Here is a 19,063-nt window from a genome sequence, read left to right as displayed (position 1 = left end):
TAAGAAGATGAAATGCTCCTTTTATCAACACCTGATGAAAATTTTGCTATTGGTGACAGTAGGGCCACAATTTCTCTCTTCTTTATGAGGTGTGAAAAAAAAAAAGCAGTAATATCTGTCCAGCTCTACGACCCCTTGCCTGCCATCCAGACAGTCAAGAAGAAACATCCAGCAAAGTATCCAAGTGCCAAAGGGACGTGCCCAGGCAGGGATTTCTCAGGGCTGGCTGCCACTGGGCTCACTGAAGCAAGTGTGGAAGCAGAGGTCCTATTTTCTCTGATCTATGTCGGAGTTTTATCTGTTTAAAAAAAATTAATTTTTGTTGTTATTCTAATAAAATTTGGATGCACTTGGTTAGATTTTTTGTTTAAAAGCTATTTAGTCTTCTCTGAGAGGATTACTATAGGAAGAGGCCTATGGTCATTTGCTTCAAAATCTTTGCAAATTAGGATCCAGTTGTGTTTGGTGAATAGTCTCTAGACATGCTCCACTTTTAAAGTAGCTCCATTAAGAAAAATACATGACAGAGCCACAGGTCAGTGAACTGACTAGATCAGATGGATGTAAGTATTAAAGACAATAATTGTCCTTAGAGACTGTCATAGTCTTTGCAGGCTGTAGCTCACTCATCATCGGCAGCTGGGACCTAGGGAGAAAGCTACTAACAATGGCAGTTATGAAATGTTTTTTCAGATTTCATTTACAGGTTACAATGGGGAATCTGTTTCTCCCATTTTTACTGTGAATGAATAGAACCCACAGCTAGCTCAGCAAGTTGGACATTTCCCTTCTGCTCCACTAAATTACTGGAATTAAAATAGAATTTTAATATTATTACAGATATACACCTGAAAAACACCCCAATGCAGGGTTGGATGAAAACTACTGCAGAAATCCTGATGGGGATGAAAGTGGACCCTGGTGTTACACAACAGATCCTGCTACCAGATTTGATTACTGTAACATCCCAGAGTGTGAGGGCCAGGTCATGCACACTGGAGAAGGTATATTTATTTTTCAGAGGAGTGTTCAAGTAGGTAATATTATTCCTGCTATTTGTTTGTGCTTTAATATTGCAGATTGGTTTCAAACATGAATTTAGATCAAGCTGGAACTTAAGAAGTTCTCAACACAAAGGTGTTTTCCTTATTGGCTGTAGTTATCAAAGTAATTTTGTAAATATGGAGGAACTGAGTTTTTTTAAACGTTTGTCCTGGTCTTACCCTTACCAATTTATTTAATTTTAACAGGAGTAAAGATTGACCCAAGTGCTGTGTTATGTACAGAACTCCCCTTGCTATCACTACATACAGATATGTAACAAAGTCCTCCCTCCAAATGACCTCCCTAAAGCTTTATTCATTTGGCTAGGCTTTAATGCATGGTCTTCTGGATTCTTTTCATCATTAGCTGGAGCAAAACCCTCTTTTCCTTTCAGTGTAGTCCTCCATGAGTAGATCAGGATCAGAATTCACAGGCTGGTGTGAACCTTGCTTTATTTTCATTCTGCCTAGGCCAAGACCCTACAGTGGAGTGCATGCAGTGTAATGGTGAAGACTACCATGGAGAAGTTTCCAGAACAGAGTCTGGGCTTGAGTGCCAGCGCTGGGATACCCAAGAGCCTCATATGCATGGATTTACCCTGAAACAGTGAGTCACGCTCAGAGCTGAATTCATTCCCAGAGTACCTGGGAGACCCTGCCTGCAGACAGCCTAATTGCTACAGCAGGCTATAGCTGACTCACAAGGTTCTCTTTCATTTTCAATGTGCAGTTTTCCAGAGAAAGATCTGAAGATGAATTATTGCCGTAATCCTGATGGCGAACTTCGGCCCTGGTGTTTCACTACCAGCCCTACTAAACGTTGGGAATATTGCAACATTCCTCGTTGCAGTGAGTCTGATTTCCTGAGATCACTCCAGAGGGTAGCTCTTCTCATTAAAATGATGCAGGGAGTGGAAAGACAAGAAATCACAGTTCTGAGTAACCTGAGGAAATCCTTCTGAACCAGGGAAAGTGCACATTAATAAGCAGAATCACTCACTAAATTTCTGTTATATAAAATCATGTAATGTTAGTGAGAATGCAGGTGTCGCAAAGTGCAATAATGCCAAAGATGTTACGGAAATCCTGATTTATCTTGAACCACCTTACTTTTCAATTTACCTGAGAGGCAGTCATTTAGGTTAAATCAGGTGGTAGTTTTCAGCTGACCTGCTAACTCATGGAAAACACATAAATAACCATGTGGCCATACTGTGATATTTTACCTGGGTCCAGCCAGCACAGCCAGCACTGCCAGCACAGCAAGGGATGAACCCTGAGAAACAAGTTCAGACCTCAGGAGAAAAACCTGACTTAACAGTGAGCTAGTTTAACCCATTAAGCTGAGCACACTAAATATGGACATTTCCAAAGCACTGAATAACGAGATTAGCACTGCTGTTTGTAGAACCGGACTGCACTTTGAGGAAAAATTTCTGTGTTTTTATCTCTAGAGCTTGCTTTCTGATGCATCTGCACTTGCCAGTGCTCTAAGCAGCAGCTCTAGCATGTGTTTGCTAGATGTAGTTCACCTCAGCATGCTCAATTACAGATGGAAGAATGACTATTTATAGACTTTGGTATGATAAAATGAGTTGTGAAAGTTACCATAGCATCTCCATTTTTGTGCTTAAAACTAAAAGAAAGTTCAAGGAACATACCAATCCTTTAGAGTCATACTTGTCTTCTCAGGAAATTCCATATACAAAGTATATATAGTAGGTATGCACTGTAGATTGATTTTCTCTCTGCCCTCCACAGGTTCTGTGCCTCTGATTGTCACTCTTGCTTTCTTTGCTGTTCCTCATGTGCCAGACCAATTCACTTTCACTCCTCCTTCTGCCCCACTTTCCCAATAAACTGACTCCAGAGGCTCAGCTCAGAAGGCTGTTTTGCTTTCTCTCATAATTGTCTTGGCCTTTATCCTTATCCTTTCTGCCCTTCCACCCTACCCATGTGTATTATATTAATGTGCTCCCTTCATCCTGCTTGTTTTTACAAGACTGTACAGGACTACTTACTGCCTTTCCAGCTCTGCTCTCAGGGGACTGCAGGCACAAAGTCTGACTCGACCCAGCAAAGTTATTTACTAACTGCTGTAAAAGGACAGACACAGGACATCTATCTGGCACGCCTGACTGCTTGTGAAAATGTTTGGTTTTGCCATGGCTTTCAACCAATGTCATCTCTGCTGAAAGAAAAAAATGCATGTTTGACATTACAGAAAACAAAGGGGTTTAAAATAAATTTGAAAGCACTAGTTAGCAGTGTTTCCTTTTCTTTTCTTTCTTTTTTTTTTTTTTATTTTTTTGTAATCCTGTTACAGCTATGCACCCACCAGTCTCTGGCCTGGGCTCCCAGTGTCTTTCAGGGAAAGGAGAAGACTATCGAGGCAGGATAGCCGTTACCAAATCGGGAAATGCCTGTCAACACTGGAACACGCAGTTTCCTCACAGACATGGCTGGATTCCTGACAGATATCCCTGCAAGTATGCTGAGCCTCATCATTTTAACAAATACCACAGAACATAGTTATTCCTTATTAATCCAGATGCAGAGGCAAGAGGAGCACAGGTTTTCCACAGTTACGTTGATAAGCTGTTTTCTCACCTTTTGTTAGCTCTCATTACTTCTGCTCAGGTCTTGCTCTTCATTTTTTTTCTGCATTCCTTTTTTTTTATCAGCTACTTTATCCTCATGTGCTTTTTTCACCTGTCTCCTTCACATCCCACTGCCGTTACAAGTATTTACTACTTTTATGTTAAAAACCCCCTAGCTGTGTTTTGGCATACTTTCAATGCGTTACTCTTCTGAAGAGCAATGCTCCAAGGTCCAAGATCCTTGTGCTCCAAGGTCAGAGGAGCTGGGTTTGCAGAACATTATCAAAGGGTAAGGGTAAGTGGGACTGACCAGGCTTTTAGCTCTGTATTTTGATCTTGTGGGTTGTGAAATGGAGCCTGCAAGTTTTCCTGGGCATGTGAAACCCTGTCCATTATCACAGGGCAGAGAGCAGCATGCACTGGTGCTCACATGCACACGCTTCCAGGATCAGTCTGTGACAACCAGCCTCACCTCGTTCTTACCATAACGGTCAGGTACACCAATGGCTTGTGTTTGGAAGTCAGCTTTTCCTGCCTTATCTTGGCCCCAAAAACAAGAGAAGAAAGTGTAAGCATTGGAAAAGTTCCTCATATATCATCAGCATTTAGCCTGTAAATTTAAAGACTGTTGATTAATCCCAAAATAGTGGTGCATGAAGTAATCTCCAAAAAGAATAAATGTAACCACTGAGCTGAGTTCTGCATGCAGTATTCATTAATAGTCTTGCACACAACTCCTCTGGATTTCTATGAGTAGTTTAAAGCCAGTGTTTCTGTTTCAGGGGCTTAGAGGAAAACTACTGTAGAAACCCTGATGGAGAGAAAAGGCCCTGGTGCTACACCATCAACAGCAGCGTTCGGTGGGAATATTGTGCAATTCCCCACTGTGATGGGACAGAACAAGGAGTTGCTGGTATGAGTAGTTGAGCATACTTGAGACTAAGACTTTAAAACAGTGACAGACTTATTTTTTCTCATTGTAAATGAGTTAAATCTTTTTTAGGTCACTCTGTCACTGTTGTTAATGCTGTTTTTCTGCTTGGCATGTTACAAAACATGCCAAATATTGGACTTTCAATGGTTAAGGAAGTTCAGTGAAGGATGTAAATCACCAGCTGACCCAACAGAAGAATTACAGGATGAAAGAGATTTATTTTTTTTATATTCCTTTTTATTTCCAAAGGTAGGGCATTTTTAGCAAGTTAGTTGAAAAATGAAAAACAGGTTTAAAGAGATGAAACAGTGCTAAACAAAAGGAAGTCCCATTTTTGGAAAGGAGCCACAAAAGAGAGGACAGGAGCTTCCAAAGTAATAAAAATCTCATCTGAAACATCCACTCATTTAAGCATGAAAAATAACAACAAAATCTTAGTGCAATTGAAAGGATAATAGAGAGATTAAAGTTTAACATAATGTCCATTTTAGAAATATAATGGAGCAAAATCTCTAGCATCTAATCTTTGAGGATTTTTTTCTTGGGACCTTTCTGATCTTCAATTCAAACATGTTCACATATACCAAAATGAAACTGAGTAGTGAACCTTCCACTGAATGACATCTGACACATGAGGGTAATCTGTGAAAGTTTTCTAAATATCTTTGGAAATACCTTTCCACTTTTCATGCTGGCCATGATGCTCTCACTGGATGCAGTTTGTATAAACAAGTCATTCATTTTTGTCATCCTGTGCATTTGATGCTTTCTTGTGCCTACTCAGTAAGAACATAAAATCGTGATGCAAAAGACCAGCTTCTGGGTTTTGCTGCAGATGTGCCTATGGAAGTTCCCCTGCCAGAGGAGTGCTACCGAGGCAAAGGCCAGAGTTATCGTGGCACGACTTCCATCACTGCATCGGGAAAAAAATGCCAGGCCTGGAACTCCATGTTCCCACATAGGCATGAAAAAACCCCGGACAGATTCCCAAATGCGTATGTTTATATCACCTTTTCTTGCTTTATCTGACAATGACTGTTGTTGATTGTATTATTTATGCTTTAAAACACTGCCAGGGAATGTATCTATAAAGAAGAATATTTCTAAAGTGCAGAAACATTTTCTGTTAGTCTCATTTTTAAAAACTGTGTTTTCTTGTTATTTAAATTCTGAGTAAAATACAGCTGTGTCCCTCTACTCTTAAATCTGAGCTTCTGTAACCAACACTGGGAGACTTGTATCCAGAGTCTGGGCGTCTGCTGAAATATGCATTTTGTTTAAGAATTTGAGACCTTTGTGGTGGCCTTTCTACTTATTTCATCTGGGGAGAACACAGCATTTATGCTGCAAAACACACAGTCAGATATATTATGATTAGAACTACCATTCAAATGTTCTTTGTAGTTGGAATTGGGCACCCAGAATTGCATACACTGTCATTTTCCCCCTTTATTTGTCTTCTTCAGACTAAAAAACTGGACCAGCGATGACTTAGAGAGCTAATCATAATTACTAATGTGCCAGTTTTTAATAAGGGTAGAAAAGCAACATGGATAATTGCTAGGAAATCCATCATTGCTTAGTGAATTACAAGTATAAGAAGGAAGGTTGATACTTTTCTATTTTTTTGCCTTTTTTATGATGTCACACTAAATTTTTTTTTTTTTTTTTTTTAAATTTTCAGTCATATTTTGGCATCAAAAATACTGATGTATTGAAACTGGAACATCCTCAGAGGGGATACTGTTTTTCACAAACATTTGAAAAATTGAAATCAAGCTGTGAAAATGTGGAATGAATGTGTTCTGGCATATTCAGAAAAAAAGCATTTCATTTTTTTTATTCTGTGACTGTGCTATGATTCACAATGGGGAAATACTGCAACTCTGCAAATTATTGAAGGGAGAAACTCTACTTCCCCCTGCCCCAGCAAGCATAGACATGGGAGTGCTCCCACTGTATTCAGTAGAAGTGTGGGTTGGGGTTTTTTTTTTTTGGGGGGGGGGTGTATTTACATAAGTATTTATTTGCCATTCTTTTGAACATGAGAAAGAACCCTTTGGCATTTAAAAATAAAAATTTTGGAAAAGCATCATTGCCCACCAACAGTATGGATCTTCCTGCATATGTATTACTAATTCACACATTCACACAATTGTGTATGCTTATACATATATACTTAGAAATTAAATTATTGGCAGATTGGGCATTTATTTAGCTACTCAGCACATTGACATATTACAGCCAGAATTTAAGCCAGTAGTTGAATTATGTTTCCTTGTGCATGAATATATTCATGACTCTGATGTACATGTGAAATATAACTCTCCCCTCGTATCACAGCATGTTTTTCTGGTAATAGGATATCTGGCAATAAATAAAAAAGTAATAAATGTATTTATATCTACATAGTACAGATCCACATCTTTTGGGCAAGTTATTCCTATGATTACTTTCAGTCTTATGTAGCATGACTATGGTACTTATTTTGGCAGGGATTTGAGGGACAACTATTGTAGAAACCCAGACGGTGATAACAGCCCATGGTGTTTCACCACTGACCCCAGCGTGACATGGGAGTACTGCAATCTCAAGAGGTGTGATGATCATACACAAGAGCCCGCACCAAATGACCCCCCTGCAACGACGGCACAAAATGTTGGCCTGACTACACCCACCACATCTGGTAACAGCTGGCTATAAGCATCACCTCCTGTAGAGTCTGTGGGTAAAGGAAACAGTAATGTATCAAAATTATTCTTGAGTAGAACTGCAACATGACAGTCACATCCCTCCTCCAGCTTTCACTTGTATACTGTTCAATTTTGCAGCAAGTACTCTTTAGTCAGTTCATAACCTGTAGCCTGTAAAATTTTACAGTGCATTCTGCAGGATAACTTTTTAATTTAGGGGAACAAGAGGGAAATAGACAAAATTTCTGGTGTTTCTGTAGCTGTGTGCTATTGAAATATGATCACAGTGAATGTTGTTCTTATAGGAATTTAGCTTGTGATGTGCTTTATATTTTCAGGAGGTTGACCGTAGCTTGTTGTATTGTTCAAAGGCAACCATGTTTTGCAAAATGTATGCATCAAGAGAAACAAGTTTTTGCTCTATCCTGCTTCATTGCTTCCTTAATTAATAGTCCATGTTGATCAAAATGGTGTGACTTTTCTGAATGTATAGTAGAGCTTTCCACAGATTATTTACTTTGCAAAGGAAGGTGGCAGGGTTAGATAAAAGGTTCCTAAATGGAGCCATGAACTCTTACTCACATGCAGCAGAAGAAAGTACCTGAAACAATGTCCTTGGCAGTAAAAATTGCTCTTTCAGTCTAATGGGCTGCTAAATCTGAAATATGCTTCTCTCATGGAAGGTGCTTACTGATATGAACTCAGCAAGAATACTGGAGTTGTTTCAGATTTTTGCAATATGTTACAGAAAATGTTTAGCCTGCAGTTCCTTGAAATTTCTTCCAATTCATTTACTCTGTACATCCAGGAAGACATCCATCTTGACAAACTAAGTGATCACATCAGAGGGTACATTTTTGTTTGTCTTTCTGCTGTAGACACTAGAGAGTGTGCAGGTCCTAAAGGTACTTAATCTGGTTTGTTTCTGCTTACCACCACCACATACAGATTCAGCAGCTAACAATAATTTCCTTTTCCTCTTTTTTCACAGACTGCATTAACGGTAATGGTAAAGACTATCGTGGCACCATAGCGAAAACTGCAAGGGGCAGGACTTGTCAAGAGTGGAGTTCTCAGAAACCTCATAGCCACAAATATTTCACTCCTGTGACTCATCCAAGAGCAGGCCTGGATAAAAATGTAAACAGCTGCTAATGCCATTGGTGTCATTGAACATTGTCTTCTTCCTCCACAACCCCTCAGTAAACATTTCGTGTTCAGTCTTTATAGACCAGGTTAAGCATATCTGGAAGTAATCACGTTGATAGCCCAGACCTATAATAGTGTTGAAGAGGGAAGAATGCATTTTATATTACCTAGGATGTTGGTACTTCACGCACAGAGGTACACCATGGGGTTGATGCTGGCAGGCAAGCAGCACAAAAGAAATCAGCGCTTCCCTGAGTTCTGCAAACCCCAAAGCGATGCCTGTTGCTGTTTGTCACAAACTAAGCAGGCTTCTGGCAAATTCTCAGAGCTGACCTAACTTGCTGTCATTGACTTTAGGGGAAGAAGGATTAGGCCAACAACAAATGTTTTAGTGCTAAGCACTTAGTCATCCTATGTCAAACTTCTCATGAAGCCTTAAAAAGCACTAGAGCTAGGGAGACTCTTGGTGGATGAAGAAAATGACAGCAATTTTATCATATTTTTCTAATTTCACCTAATAGTTTTGAGATGCAAGAAAGAAAGACTTTTGTGATCAGAGGAAATAGAAAGCATTTAATGTCCAGTGGAAAAGTAGTTGGGGGAAATTAGTCAAAGTTTTAGTCAGCACTTTTTTACTTACAAACTTTGTCATTCTGTGGCTAACATTTAGAGTCTTCTTTCTCTGTTTTTGTAATTATTACAGTATTGCAGGAATCCTGATGGAGATGTAAATGGTGTTTGGTGCTTCACAACAGACCCAGAAAAAAAATGGGAGTACTGTGAAATTCCACGCTGCTGTAATTATCCTTCAAGACTCTTCTGCCCTCCCTTTCTACAACTTGTTATGATAGTTTCAAAATGTTTTCAATCCAACCATAAAAACTACAGTAGGCAGTAGCTTTAGATTTGAATTTAGGTCTGTATGGAAGTTTGACACAATCAGGCACCTGTAACAGTCAGCCAAAGTTTAGATAACCTGGCGCTAAGAATCATCAGTAAGATTTCATAGATAACAATCTGTGTGCTCTTTATTGTCAGTGAAGATAAGCACTCAGAGTTGCTAGCTGAATTTGACATATACAGTGAAGCTGTGAAGAGAGGTATTCCTTCCCTGCTCTCCTCAAACACAGGAGAGGATTTCCTTGATGTTCATGCTAGTCTTTCCATGCACTTTGTGGCAGGACTAATGCTCTGAGCCTGCTCATCCACTTTTCCTGTTAGTTGGGAGCATCAGAGATTACACCCTTTGAAACCCTTTTCATTCTCTGCTGACGTAATTTTTATTCTGATACGGATGTTAAAATAATCTGTCCCTAGATATTTTGCCTTTCTTTTGGGGTAGGGAGTGAATTTGGTCCTGGATATTTGACACAGTTTTCCTTAATTCTTTTTTTCTGTTTTGGGATAGTAGGTACACTGAGCAGGTGTAGTGCTTGCTGAAAAATTCAGCAGCAAGAGATTTTACCTTTTGTGGTACCCTGGCAGGGGACATCAATAACAGCTGTAATGTACTGGGAGCACTGCTTGGCACACCCGGCAGTCATCTCCTTTGCTTTGCTTTTCCCTTCCTTGCCTGCATTTTGACAGATTTTTTTTTTTTTTTTTAATGTATCTGGCAGGGATATGGAAAGTCTATTTCTTCTTCATCTCATGTATTATTTTTACTACAGTAACATGCAGAGGCCAGGTCCCTGCTCTGTTGGACAGTGTATAAATACAAAATAGTGAAGAGTGGTCACTCCCTCAGGAGTATGTGATATTCTTCATGTTGGCCATCTAATGTGTTCCTCTAAACAGCAATACGTTATGATTGCACACATTAATTTTGTCAACCAGACCTAAGAGCTGCACAGGCAAAAAGAATAAGGAATGGCATAAAACCAACAAATACCACAGCTGTAAAAACCTGCTCCCTGGAACTGCTGTGGTGGAGCTTTACTTTGAGATCTGATCTCCTTTCAAAACAGACTTTGAATACTAGATTTTTAAATTAAGGTGTAGAGAAACCTTACAGTCTCCTGCCTGTGATTACTTTATTAATTTTCTCATACTGCAACTAACAAATTTAACATCCATAGCATCATATGCAGCTGTGAAAAGAGTTATTTGGGTCCTTACTGAGCACTCAAGCTCAATCTATTTTAAAAACTGTAGAGAGATTCAGATTAAGAAGAAAGTAGAGTGAGCAGTGTGAGAGCAAAATTGGAATATTTTATGACAAGGAGACACTGAATCAATTTTATTTATAATCTAGGGATTGGTTTGAACTCAACCAAGATGTAGACTGTAATGTTTTAAAGAATTTAGAAATTGTTATTATTGTCTGGGCAATAAACTTTTCCACTTTCTTTAGCTCTCTTTTCCCTTCAACTTCCCTACAGATTTTCTCTTGGGGGTGGGGCTCATGGTTTTACTTATGTTATCTTACTACATCCAAATACTTGACATAGTTAACAATTTTTTTCCAGGTAAATTAATATTTTGTCACATCAAATGTGATATATTAGCCACAGGTTTAAATGCTCAAGGTAATGGTAATATAATGCGGTCTAAAGGTTCTGGTTTTTTCTTTACCCTTAGTTTCTATTAACCAATGTAAAGAGTGAAAGCCTAAGGAAGATTAAAAAAAGTCTTATGCCTTTCTCTTTTTCATCTGATTGTACTGTGGATGGCATTACAGAACTGCTTAAAATTCTCCATTGTAGCTTTTTTTATTCTGTAGCTTCTTCTGAGCATGACTGTGGAAAAGTCCTAATGAGGAGTGAGCGAGCCTGTGAGCAATATAGCATGTGCAGCGCATCTCCAGGGTCTTGGCCTTGGCACGTCAGTCTCAGGATGAGGTACTGGTATTCCAGACTGTATCACCATACGTGAGCACCAGGGTTTCACAGGGAACAGGCGTTAGAAAGAGGCTGACAGGAAACAATGCATATGCTTCTGGAGACTGGCCTTGGTTTCTATATAAAATCCTTTCACATGTAAAATAAACTTTTTTTTTTTTTTTTAATCACGATGTCCACAAGATAGCTACTTATTGGGTCATTAATCCCAAACTCCCCACTTTCTCCTGAATCTGTAGAGGGCAAACTTGAACTGCAGACATTAAGTACACCTTTATTTACTGAAATGGGGAAGGAATAATTCTCACTGAGGATAGTGACAGTTAATTGCATTCTGCATTGGGGGATTTAAGCCCAGGAATATACCCACCAAGCTGCAATGTGTACAAATGGATTGTGGTCATCCCTTTTCACCCAGCATCCAATCTGGTTCAAATGTAAATTGATGCTGTGACCACCCTAGCTGTGTTAGAAGCCATAGGAAGACCATCATCTCTCAGTATAAAAAAAACGATTATGCATAGCATTTCCACAGTCACAGTGAGAGTGGCTGAACAGAAGATGAAGAGGTGCTTACAGAAAGGCTAATGAAACTTTCTATAGAGCCGTTGATAGTCACCATAATAAATATTATCCCAAGAAAACTTAAAAGTCCATAGTAAGGTTTATTTAAAGAACCAGTCCAAAGCAACCCCACAAATCAGAAGGATGTATCCTTTTATTAATTGCTAATCAGGACAAACCCATTACATCACAAGTGAAATTGTTAGGAAATTTAATTATTTTTATTAAATTCCTGAAAGCAAGAGTGCCCTGTTGCAAAAATTTCACCTCGGTGTTAAATTTCTTTTCATGTCTTTCATGTTCTGGAGCAAATAAAGCTTGTCCTTTGAAAATCTGCATTTGATTTCTCTTGCTATTGGCAAAAGACAAACTATGACTGGTAAAAGGTTTGAATAAGGGGCATATTGCTCGTTTGCTAATATTTCCCATTGTGCACAGCATAGATGGTGGAGAATTGACTATGCAGTCTTAAGTGAATGTGATTGTCTTCTCTATTCTAGTACCAACATGCATCATTGTGCTGGCACTCTGATACATCCACAGTGGGTCCTTACTGCTGCTCAGTGCTTGCAAGAGTGAGTATCCGCTAGAACAAGTGACAGGCATTTCCTAAATCTGTGAGAAAATCAACAGAGGAGCAAGATGTACCTAATAAGGCACTTTCTTTACCCCTTATTTCCTGTCTTCCTTGCCAGCAAGCTGATTTTTATCTTCTGCTCCTGTCTCAGTCAAACAGCAGCAGAGCACAACAGAGGTTACTTCTATCATCTGCCTTGTCTCCTACCCCCAAGCATGACAAAAATGGGTGCTAATGATGTGCTGGTGCTAATTGCACTTGGAAAAACTGTGTCTAGCAGCTGACCCTTAGGGCTTTAGAAGTTGTGAACACTGTAAGAAGATGCCACATTATTTACAGCCCATGGGATTTTTCACCATCATAAAAATCAAACTTTTAAAAAAGCCACATCTTCCTTCTCCCTGAGAATAAATGAAGGCATCTACGGTCAGGAGCAGCAGGCTGACCATCTTGTTAACTGCTGTTCTCCAGGGAAATCACTGAATTTTGTAAGAGTGATATTCCTGATTACATGTATGGATGTATAACCTTGCCACTGTCATTTCTTTCAGGTCAACAGAGCCTTCTTCCTACAGGGTGTTTCTTGGGATACAGAATCTCAATGCAGCAGAGTCATCCCTGCAAATCCAAAGTGTTCAGAAAGTATTAAAGGAACCAAGTGGAGCAGACATTGCTTTGCTGAAGTTGAACAGGTACCATCTCAGTCCAAGTTTCCCAACCATAACACCTTTATTCTGAAGGCAGAAGTTGGCTTAGCCTGGAGTTGGCTCTCAGGGGTGGTTGTGAGTGATATGAGAGAGTGTGAGAGTCCCTTTGGGTATTAGCATAGACATCTATTCAAGGGTGAACTCTGAGCATCTCTTCTGCTGAATGACCCCATTGGCAGAACCCTTGAGAGCTTCTTACACAGTTTAGGGAAGGCAAGGACCAGTTAGGATGGGAGGGATGGTCATGGGGAATTCCCATTCGCCACCTGCTAAGAAGCAGCTCCACTGAAGCAGGGAGAGTGGAGGCAAACTGAAGGGGAGTTGTGTCTGGAGGATCTTCTGCTTGGAGGCTTTTCCTGCTCAGCTCTGAGGCCTGTGAGCAAGGAGCAAGCAGAAGGGTCCAGTTTCCCTGGCAGTGCTTCAGGCCAGGCCACATGCATGTTCCATGGCCTGGCATGGCTTCAGGCCAGCAGCTCAGTAAATCTAGATCCTGCTTGTGATATAGCGAAAAATCGTGTGCGTAACTGTAATTGCCTGAAACTCTCTTTAGTGTCTTGCTTAGATGTCTGAGCAGTCTGCTCTGAAATGTGTGCAGCTATTTCAATGTTATTTGTTCCCTTTTGGAATGCTCCTGAAACTTTTCTACTTACTCATTGGTTTCCCTTTTGTTCTTATGTTCACCACACATGGATTAAAGATCATGAAAAGCTCATGTTTGACCTGAGAGGAAATTTCTTTTTAAAAATTCAACATACAGCTTTAATGAACTTAGAACGATTTCACTTAAATGTCAAATCAGGTTCTCTGGTGCTTGATTAATCAAAATCCCACTGACTTCAGGTGAGTAGAAGGAACTCATGCTCCACCAGTTTTACTCTCACTAGTGCTTGGAACTGTCATTTGGTTCCTCTTTCACTGGGTGCCCATGCACATTTGCACTGTAGATACATGCATGCTATAGCACTGTAGGCAGTTTTGCATCAGCAGCACTCACCATCTGAACACAGTCTGCATGTGAGATGCCATAAATAGCAGGTATGGACATCATAACCCTCAGTTTCTGGCTTAGATCAACTTTGCTTGTTTTCAGCTTCATTAAATTCCTTCTTTACATTTCTCTTCAGCTTGCTTTGTGGCCCTTATTATTTCCAAAACTTCACATCACATACTTTGAAAATCATTCTGGGCCTGAAAAGAGATTATGAAGGTTCATTTTAGCCTGACTGAACATCTGGAGTTCATTCAGGTCCTTTTACTCTCTTTCACGATCAGAACTAACCTTCACAGGGAAGGTTCCTGATAGTGGCAGATCTCATTTAACAGCTTGTTCAGACATACTTTCACTGTACCAAAACTGTTTGCACTTGACTGACCCCTAGGGCGATACACCTTCCAGAAGCCACCTCATCTTTTCACATCTACATCTGAAAGTCAGTAAATGATCAGGCAGTCCAAAGCAAAGACCTCCCTATGCAATGTTTTCATCTCCAGGGCCCTATCTGCTCCATATCGAGCTTTATTCCAGTGCTGAAGCCTCCAGGCACTATGTTGTAATGAGGAAGAGTTTTATTTTGGTATTTACTTTATGGAGGTGCTAGACTTAGTAATGTGCAAGATACTGCATGATGTCACCCACAGCTATATCACCCATGTAACCAGAGGAGAAAGGAAATTTCTGCAACTTCAGCTGTCTCCTTATTTACTCATTCATCCATCCATCCATCCATCCTTCCCTCCTCCTGTGAAGTCCCTGAAAATGTCCATGACCTCTGAGGCAGGGACGATCTGAGATAAGTCAGGTTCACACCACCTGCAAGGGTTGCTCGGGGCTGGGCTTGGGCTTGTACATATGTTCCTATGCAGACTGCACACCAGAGATCAGCACTCTGGCACTGTGCTGCAGATACAGTCACACTGTCACTGTGCCCACAAACACATCCCAGAGACTTTCAGTTGCTGTAAGGAACCTCTTTTTTCACTAAGTGACTAGGCACCATCTTACAACCATTTACACAGTTTTAAGGCACCATCAGCTACTCCACCCTTCCCCACGCCATTTCCATGCAGAGCCTTCTGAGTATGAAGACTGAACAAGCTGATAGTAATTTTTCTAAGGATCTTTTAATTATTCTGTTTGTTTTCCAGTCCTGTAACAATTACTGACCGTGTAAAACCAGTTTGTTTGCCTGAAACCAGTCTGATGGTGGAAAGAAATGCAGTATGTTTTCTAACTGCCTGGGGAAAAACAAGAGGTAAGGAGTATTCGGTGCAGTTGAAAACTTAGGAAGGCTTTCAAATCTTATCCCAAAATATATGCACTCATGGGACCTGAAAAACACATTTTACTTAAGATTTAACTAGGTCAGAGGTCACCAAGCAACATTATTATTTTTATTTCTTTCTCTCAGAGCTTGATTTTTCCCCCTCATTGCTCACATAAACTGAATTCATTAAATAAGAGAAAAGAGAGAGGAGAATTAGACTTAAGACTTTACTACCTTTTATCTCTGTTTATTTTGGTCTTTCTTCAGCATAGGCATACACTGTATTTGCACAAATAAAGACAATACTCAAATAATGCCCTTGCCTTTAATTTTCATCTTCAGATATACATTTTTTTAACATCTGAATGAAGCTTGCACTTGCCTTCCTATACTCTAAACATTACTGTCTGCATAGACTTCTGTGGGGACCTACATTCACTCTAGACTGCTAGGATATATGGGCAAGCACCAGCCTTAAGCCCTCGTATCTGAGATAAGATGGCATCCCGGGAACTGTGAAGCCTTTGAGTCAGAGCTTGCTCAGACCCAGCCACCTTTGGGGCATGGGCAAAATGAGTTCAAGCTGGAAGTTTTTAATGCCAGTAAAACCCTTGCCTGAATTTTGTTCACAGTCTAGCATTAAAAACTGACTGTGTGGTCTCCCGCTGCCCAGGTCTCACTCCACCTATGCTGAGGGTTGAGAATACCCAGCCCTCTTTGACCCACTTTTGCTCCAGCGGGAGGCGATTCCTTGTCCCTGCGGCTTCCCGCAGTGATGCTGGTATCTGCCCTCATTCAGTCCCAGCTCCCACGTACGCCTTTTTGGCCTTGCTGAGCTACATGCAAGGGATGCCCTTCCCACCCCATTTGCCAGACAGCACCTTATTAATACTCTACCCGTAAAACGAAGCCAATGGATTCTTCTTTGTGTGCACATCCACAGAATTTAGGGGAAAGAAAAAAAAAAGACTAGAACATGTCCTTGTGTCTGAGTTTCACCATAAAAATCCTCCACATAGACTGCAGTACCTTTTTCCCCTTCTTGTGTCATTTAGATGCGAACCCGATGCTATGAAAATAATGCTTAAGAATAATCACCCTACTATTAGTGTAACTCATCAGCATTATCAAGAAACACTTTTCTCCAGCACAGACAGTATTTACTGGGTTTCCTCGCACCTTTTTCCCTTTCTTACCTTGCATTTTTTTCTTTATTGTTCAGCTTGCCACACGGTGGCAGCTGCTTCCTATGTGCTAGTGATCACAGCCACAAAAAATGGTACAGGCTAGATTTCTTCTGGCAGTGCATTAGGATGGAAAACTCAACAGATCATTGTTGCATTTAGGCAGAGGGAAAGAGGGTCCTGCCATGTCATGCAACTAGTTCATGAAATCAGCAGGGGAGGGAGAGCAAAGCCAGAGCCCCACATCTAAATAAAATGTGTTTTGGGAAAATTCAGCCTTGACTTCAGAAAAATCCTCCTTGAAAGAGTTCAAATTAATGTAAAGTAAATCCAGGCTAACATTTTCCCTCCTGAAACAAGCCATTGCTACTGCGCTGTGATAAAAGCCTACAAACCGACACAACATCTCAGAATACTAAGCATCTGTTTTTATTTATTTAGTAACACTTTGCAAGAAGAATAACCTCTGCTTGTTGAGGGTAGATATGTTCCAAGCACAAAAAAGTTGAAAGATTTAATAAGGTCCTTCAAGGAGCTCAGGGACCATAGTAGAGCTGGGAACGGATCCCAGTCCTTTCATTACTGAGGCTTCACTGGATCACAATGCCCAGGCTACCATTTATAACTGTTATATTTTCTTGGTTGTTCATGAAGGTACCGATACAGACAACAGATTAAAAGAAGTTGAATTCCCCGTGCTTGAAAATAGAATATGTAATCGCCCTGAATTTCTGAATGGAAGTGTCAAAAATCATGAATTTTGTGGTGGATTTACTTTTGGAAGCATAGATAACTGCGAGGTAAGAATAATTTCACTTTGAGTGTAAGCAGGTCAAATGACAATTTGTACTTTCAAGGCTCATAAATAGCTTCAGTGACTCAAGGCTTCTGCATGAAGCATAAGAACTGAGGCATACGTACCACTTTTTCTTCACTCACACAGACAACCAGAATAGCAGGGAAATTGTGTAGGGTAATTTCGCCTTCTTTTCAGAACTGTGTGCTGACATATCCTACTCATAGTAGCCTAGGGTGGTGAATACCCCACCTCACCTGAAATAAAGCCTGTAATACGCTACCTAGACTTCCCTTTGATCCTAGAGACAGAGGGGAAACTAGTGACTGTTTCTGGTGCAGCCTGGAGTTGTACCACATCTTTATTTAATCCCTTGATTAAATAAAGCTGGAAGTGCTTCCAGTTTTCTAATTTTCACAAGTATAAGAAAAGACTTTTAAAATGTAGTTTTCTTAATGTAGGCTATCGTGTTGGGAGCTTTTCAATCAAAAGCTGGTTGCTACTTGGTGACAGACTCAGATAGCAAATACTGGTCTGTTTGAGCAGGTGTTCAAGACTGCCGGTGCAAATGATATCTCTGATAGTGTGGACAGTGCATTCATTGAGAGGCTCACAAGTCATTGGACATAGGTATTCATGCCTGGATTTTAAGGAACAGCATTAGAACAATTAAATTAATTTTTTCCAGGATCAAGTAGGTCAGAGGATGTAGAAAATTAAGAAACGGGTTTTTATGTGTGTGTGTAACTGGGCTCAGTGATCTGGGGATGTTCCCACATCCATGATTGGTAGATCTTCAGACCAGGGGAATGGCCTGGATGCTTAGAAACAACTTTTTCTTTTTTTCCATTTTTTTTACTTCAGCAGGTCTAATAAAACACTCTCCCTATCTCTGCAGCCCTTGCCTTAGTCCTATTTTGAGGCCTTCAGAGCTACCACAATATTATTCCTGCCAGTATTTTGATGTTTGCATGTCTGGTGTCTCCATCACTTATTCTCTCTTCTCCTCCCTAGGCTGAAGTTGGAGGACCTTTGGTCTGCAAAGACAAGGACAGATTTGTCCAATATGGAGTCACCTCCTGGGGACTGGACTGTACCCAGCCATCAAAGCCTATTTTTGTCCGAATTCCTAGTTTTGTTTCTTGGATCAAGAATGCAATGGTTGCCCACTGAATCTGGATGCAGGCTACTTTTTCTGGAAAGCAGTCCCAGTGTCAGAAACAGCATTCCAAGTATGGTTTTAAAATTGTAATAATTCATAAGAATATTAAATAAATATCATTACTGGTTGAGCAGAAGTAGTTACTGCAAAGAAATAGCCAAGCTGACCAATTATTACTGTCTGTCAGTGTGTTTGTGTTGTGCCTGGTTAAGTCAACCACGTTGCATGTGGCACCAGCTGTAAGGTTCCTACTTCACCTCTTTCTTTTGAGACATGCTCGAACTCAAGAAATCAGCTTCCTCTTCATGAAGACACCTGCTTTTCTCCTCTCTACGTGCAAGCAGCTGGCCTATCTCTGTGTACAAGGTCTTCCCTGTGCAAGAAACTTTATCCCAAATTAGGCCTGTCCCTGTACCCATCACTGGCATCTGCTCCAGGAATAAGAAAGTAGCAACCAAACCTAGCCGCTGCCTTGTGTAAGAAAAGGCCAAGCTAGACTGTGCCTGTGCTGCCAGGAGCTGGATGAAGGCCTGGTGGGATTGCTTCTTGT

At 40.4% G+C, this 19,063-nt stretch overlaps 2 protein-coding genes across 2 annotated transcripts in view; both read left to right on the top strand.

Moving 5' to 3' along the window:
* The window catches only part of LOC142034559 (plasminogen-like), a 64,590-nt gene that overhangs the window by 10,539 nt on the left and 34,988 nt on the right, over positions 1-19,063 (top strand). The window lies entirely within an intron of this gene.
* On the top strand, positions 1,532-18,576 carry LOC142034560 (plasminogen-like). The gene is made up of 14 exons (XM_075036075.1): positions 1,532-1,650; positions 1,774-1,892; positions 3,370-3,532; positions 4,426-4,556; positions 5,413-5,572; positions 7,073-7,263; positions 8,262-8,410; positions 9,123-9,216; positions 11,142-11,259; positions 12,324-12,398; positions 12,952-13,092; positions 15,253-15,359; positions 17,210-17,355; positions 18,366-18,576. The coding sequence occupies exons 1-14, from the start codon at positions 1,538-1,540 to the stop codon at positions 18,522-18,524; spliced, it is 1,866 nt and encodes a 621-aa protein (XP_074892176.1). The 5' UTR covers positions 1,532-1,537; the 3' UTR covers positions 18,525-18,576.

The sequence above is a fragment of the Buteo buteo genome, chromosome 9 (genome assembly GCF_964188355.1).
Source record: "Buteo buteo chromosome 9, bButBut1.hap1.1, whole genome shotgun sequence".
Lineage (NCBI taxonomy): Eukaryota > Metazoa > Chordata > Aves > Accipitriformes > Accipitridae > Buteo > Buteo buteo.
Note: the sequence above shows the minus strand (reverse complement) of the source record. Positions and strands in the feature narration are given on the sequence as shown.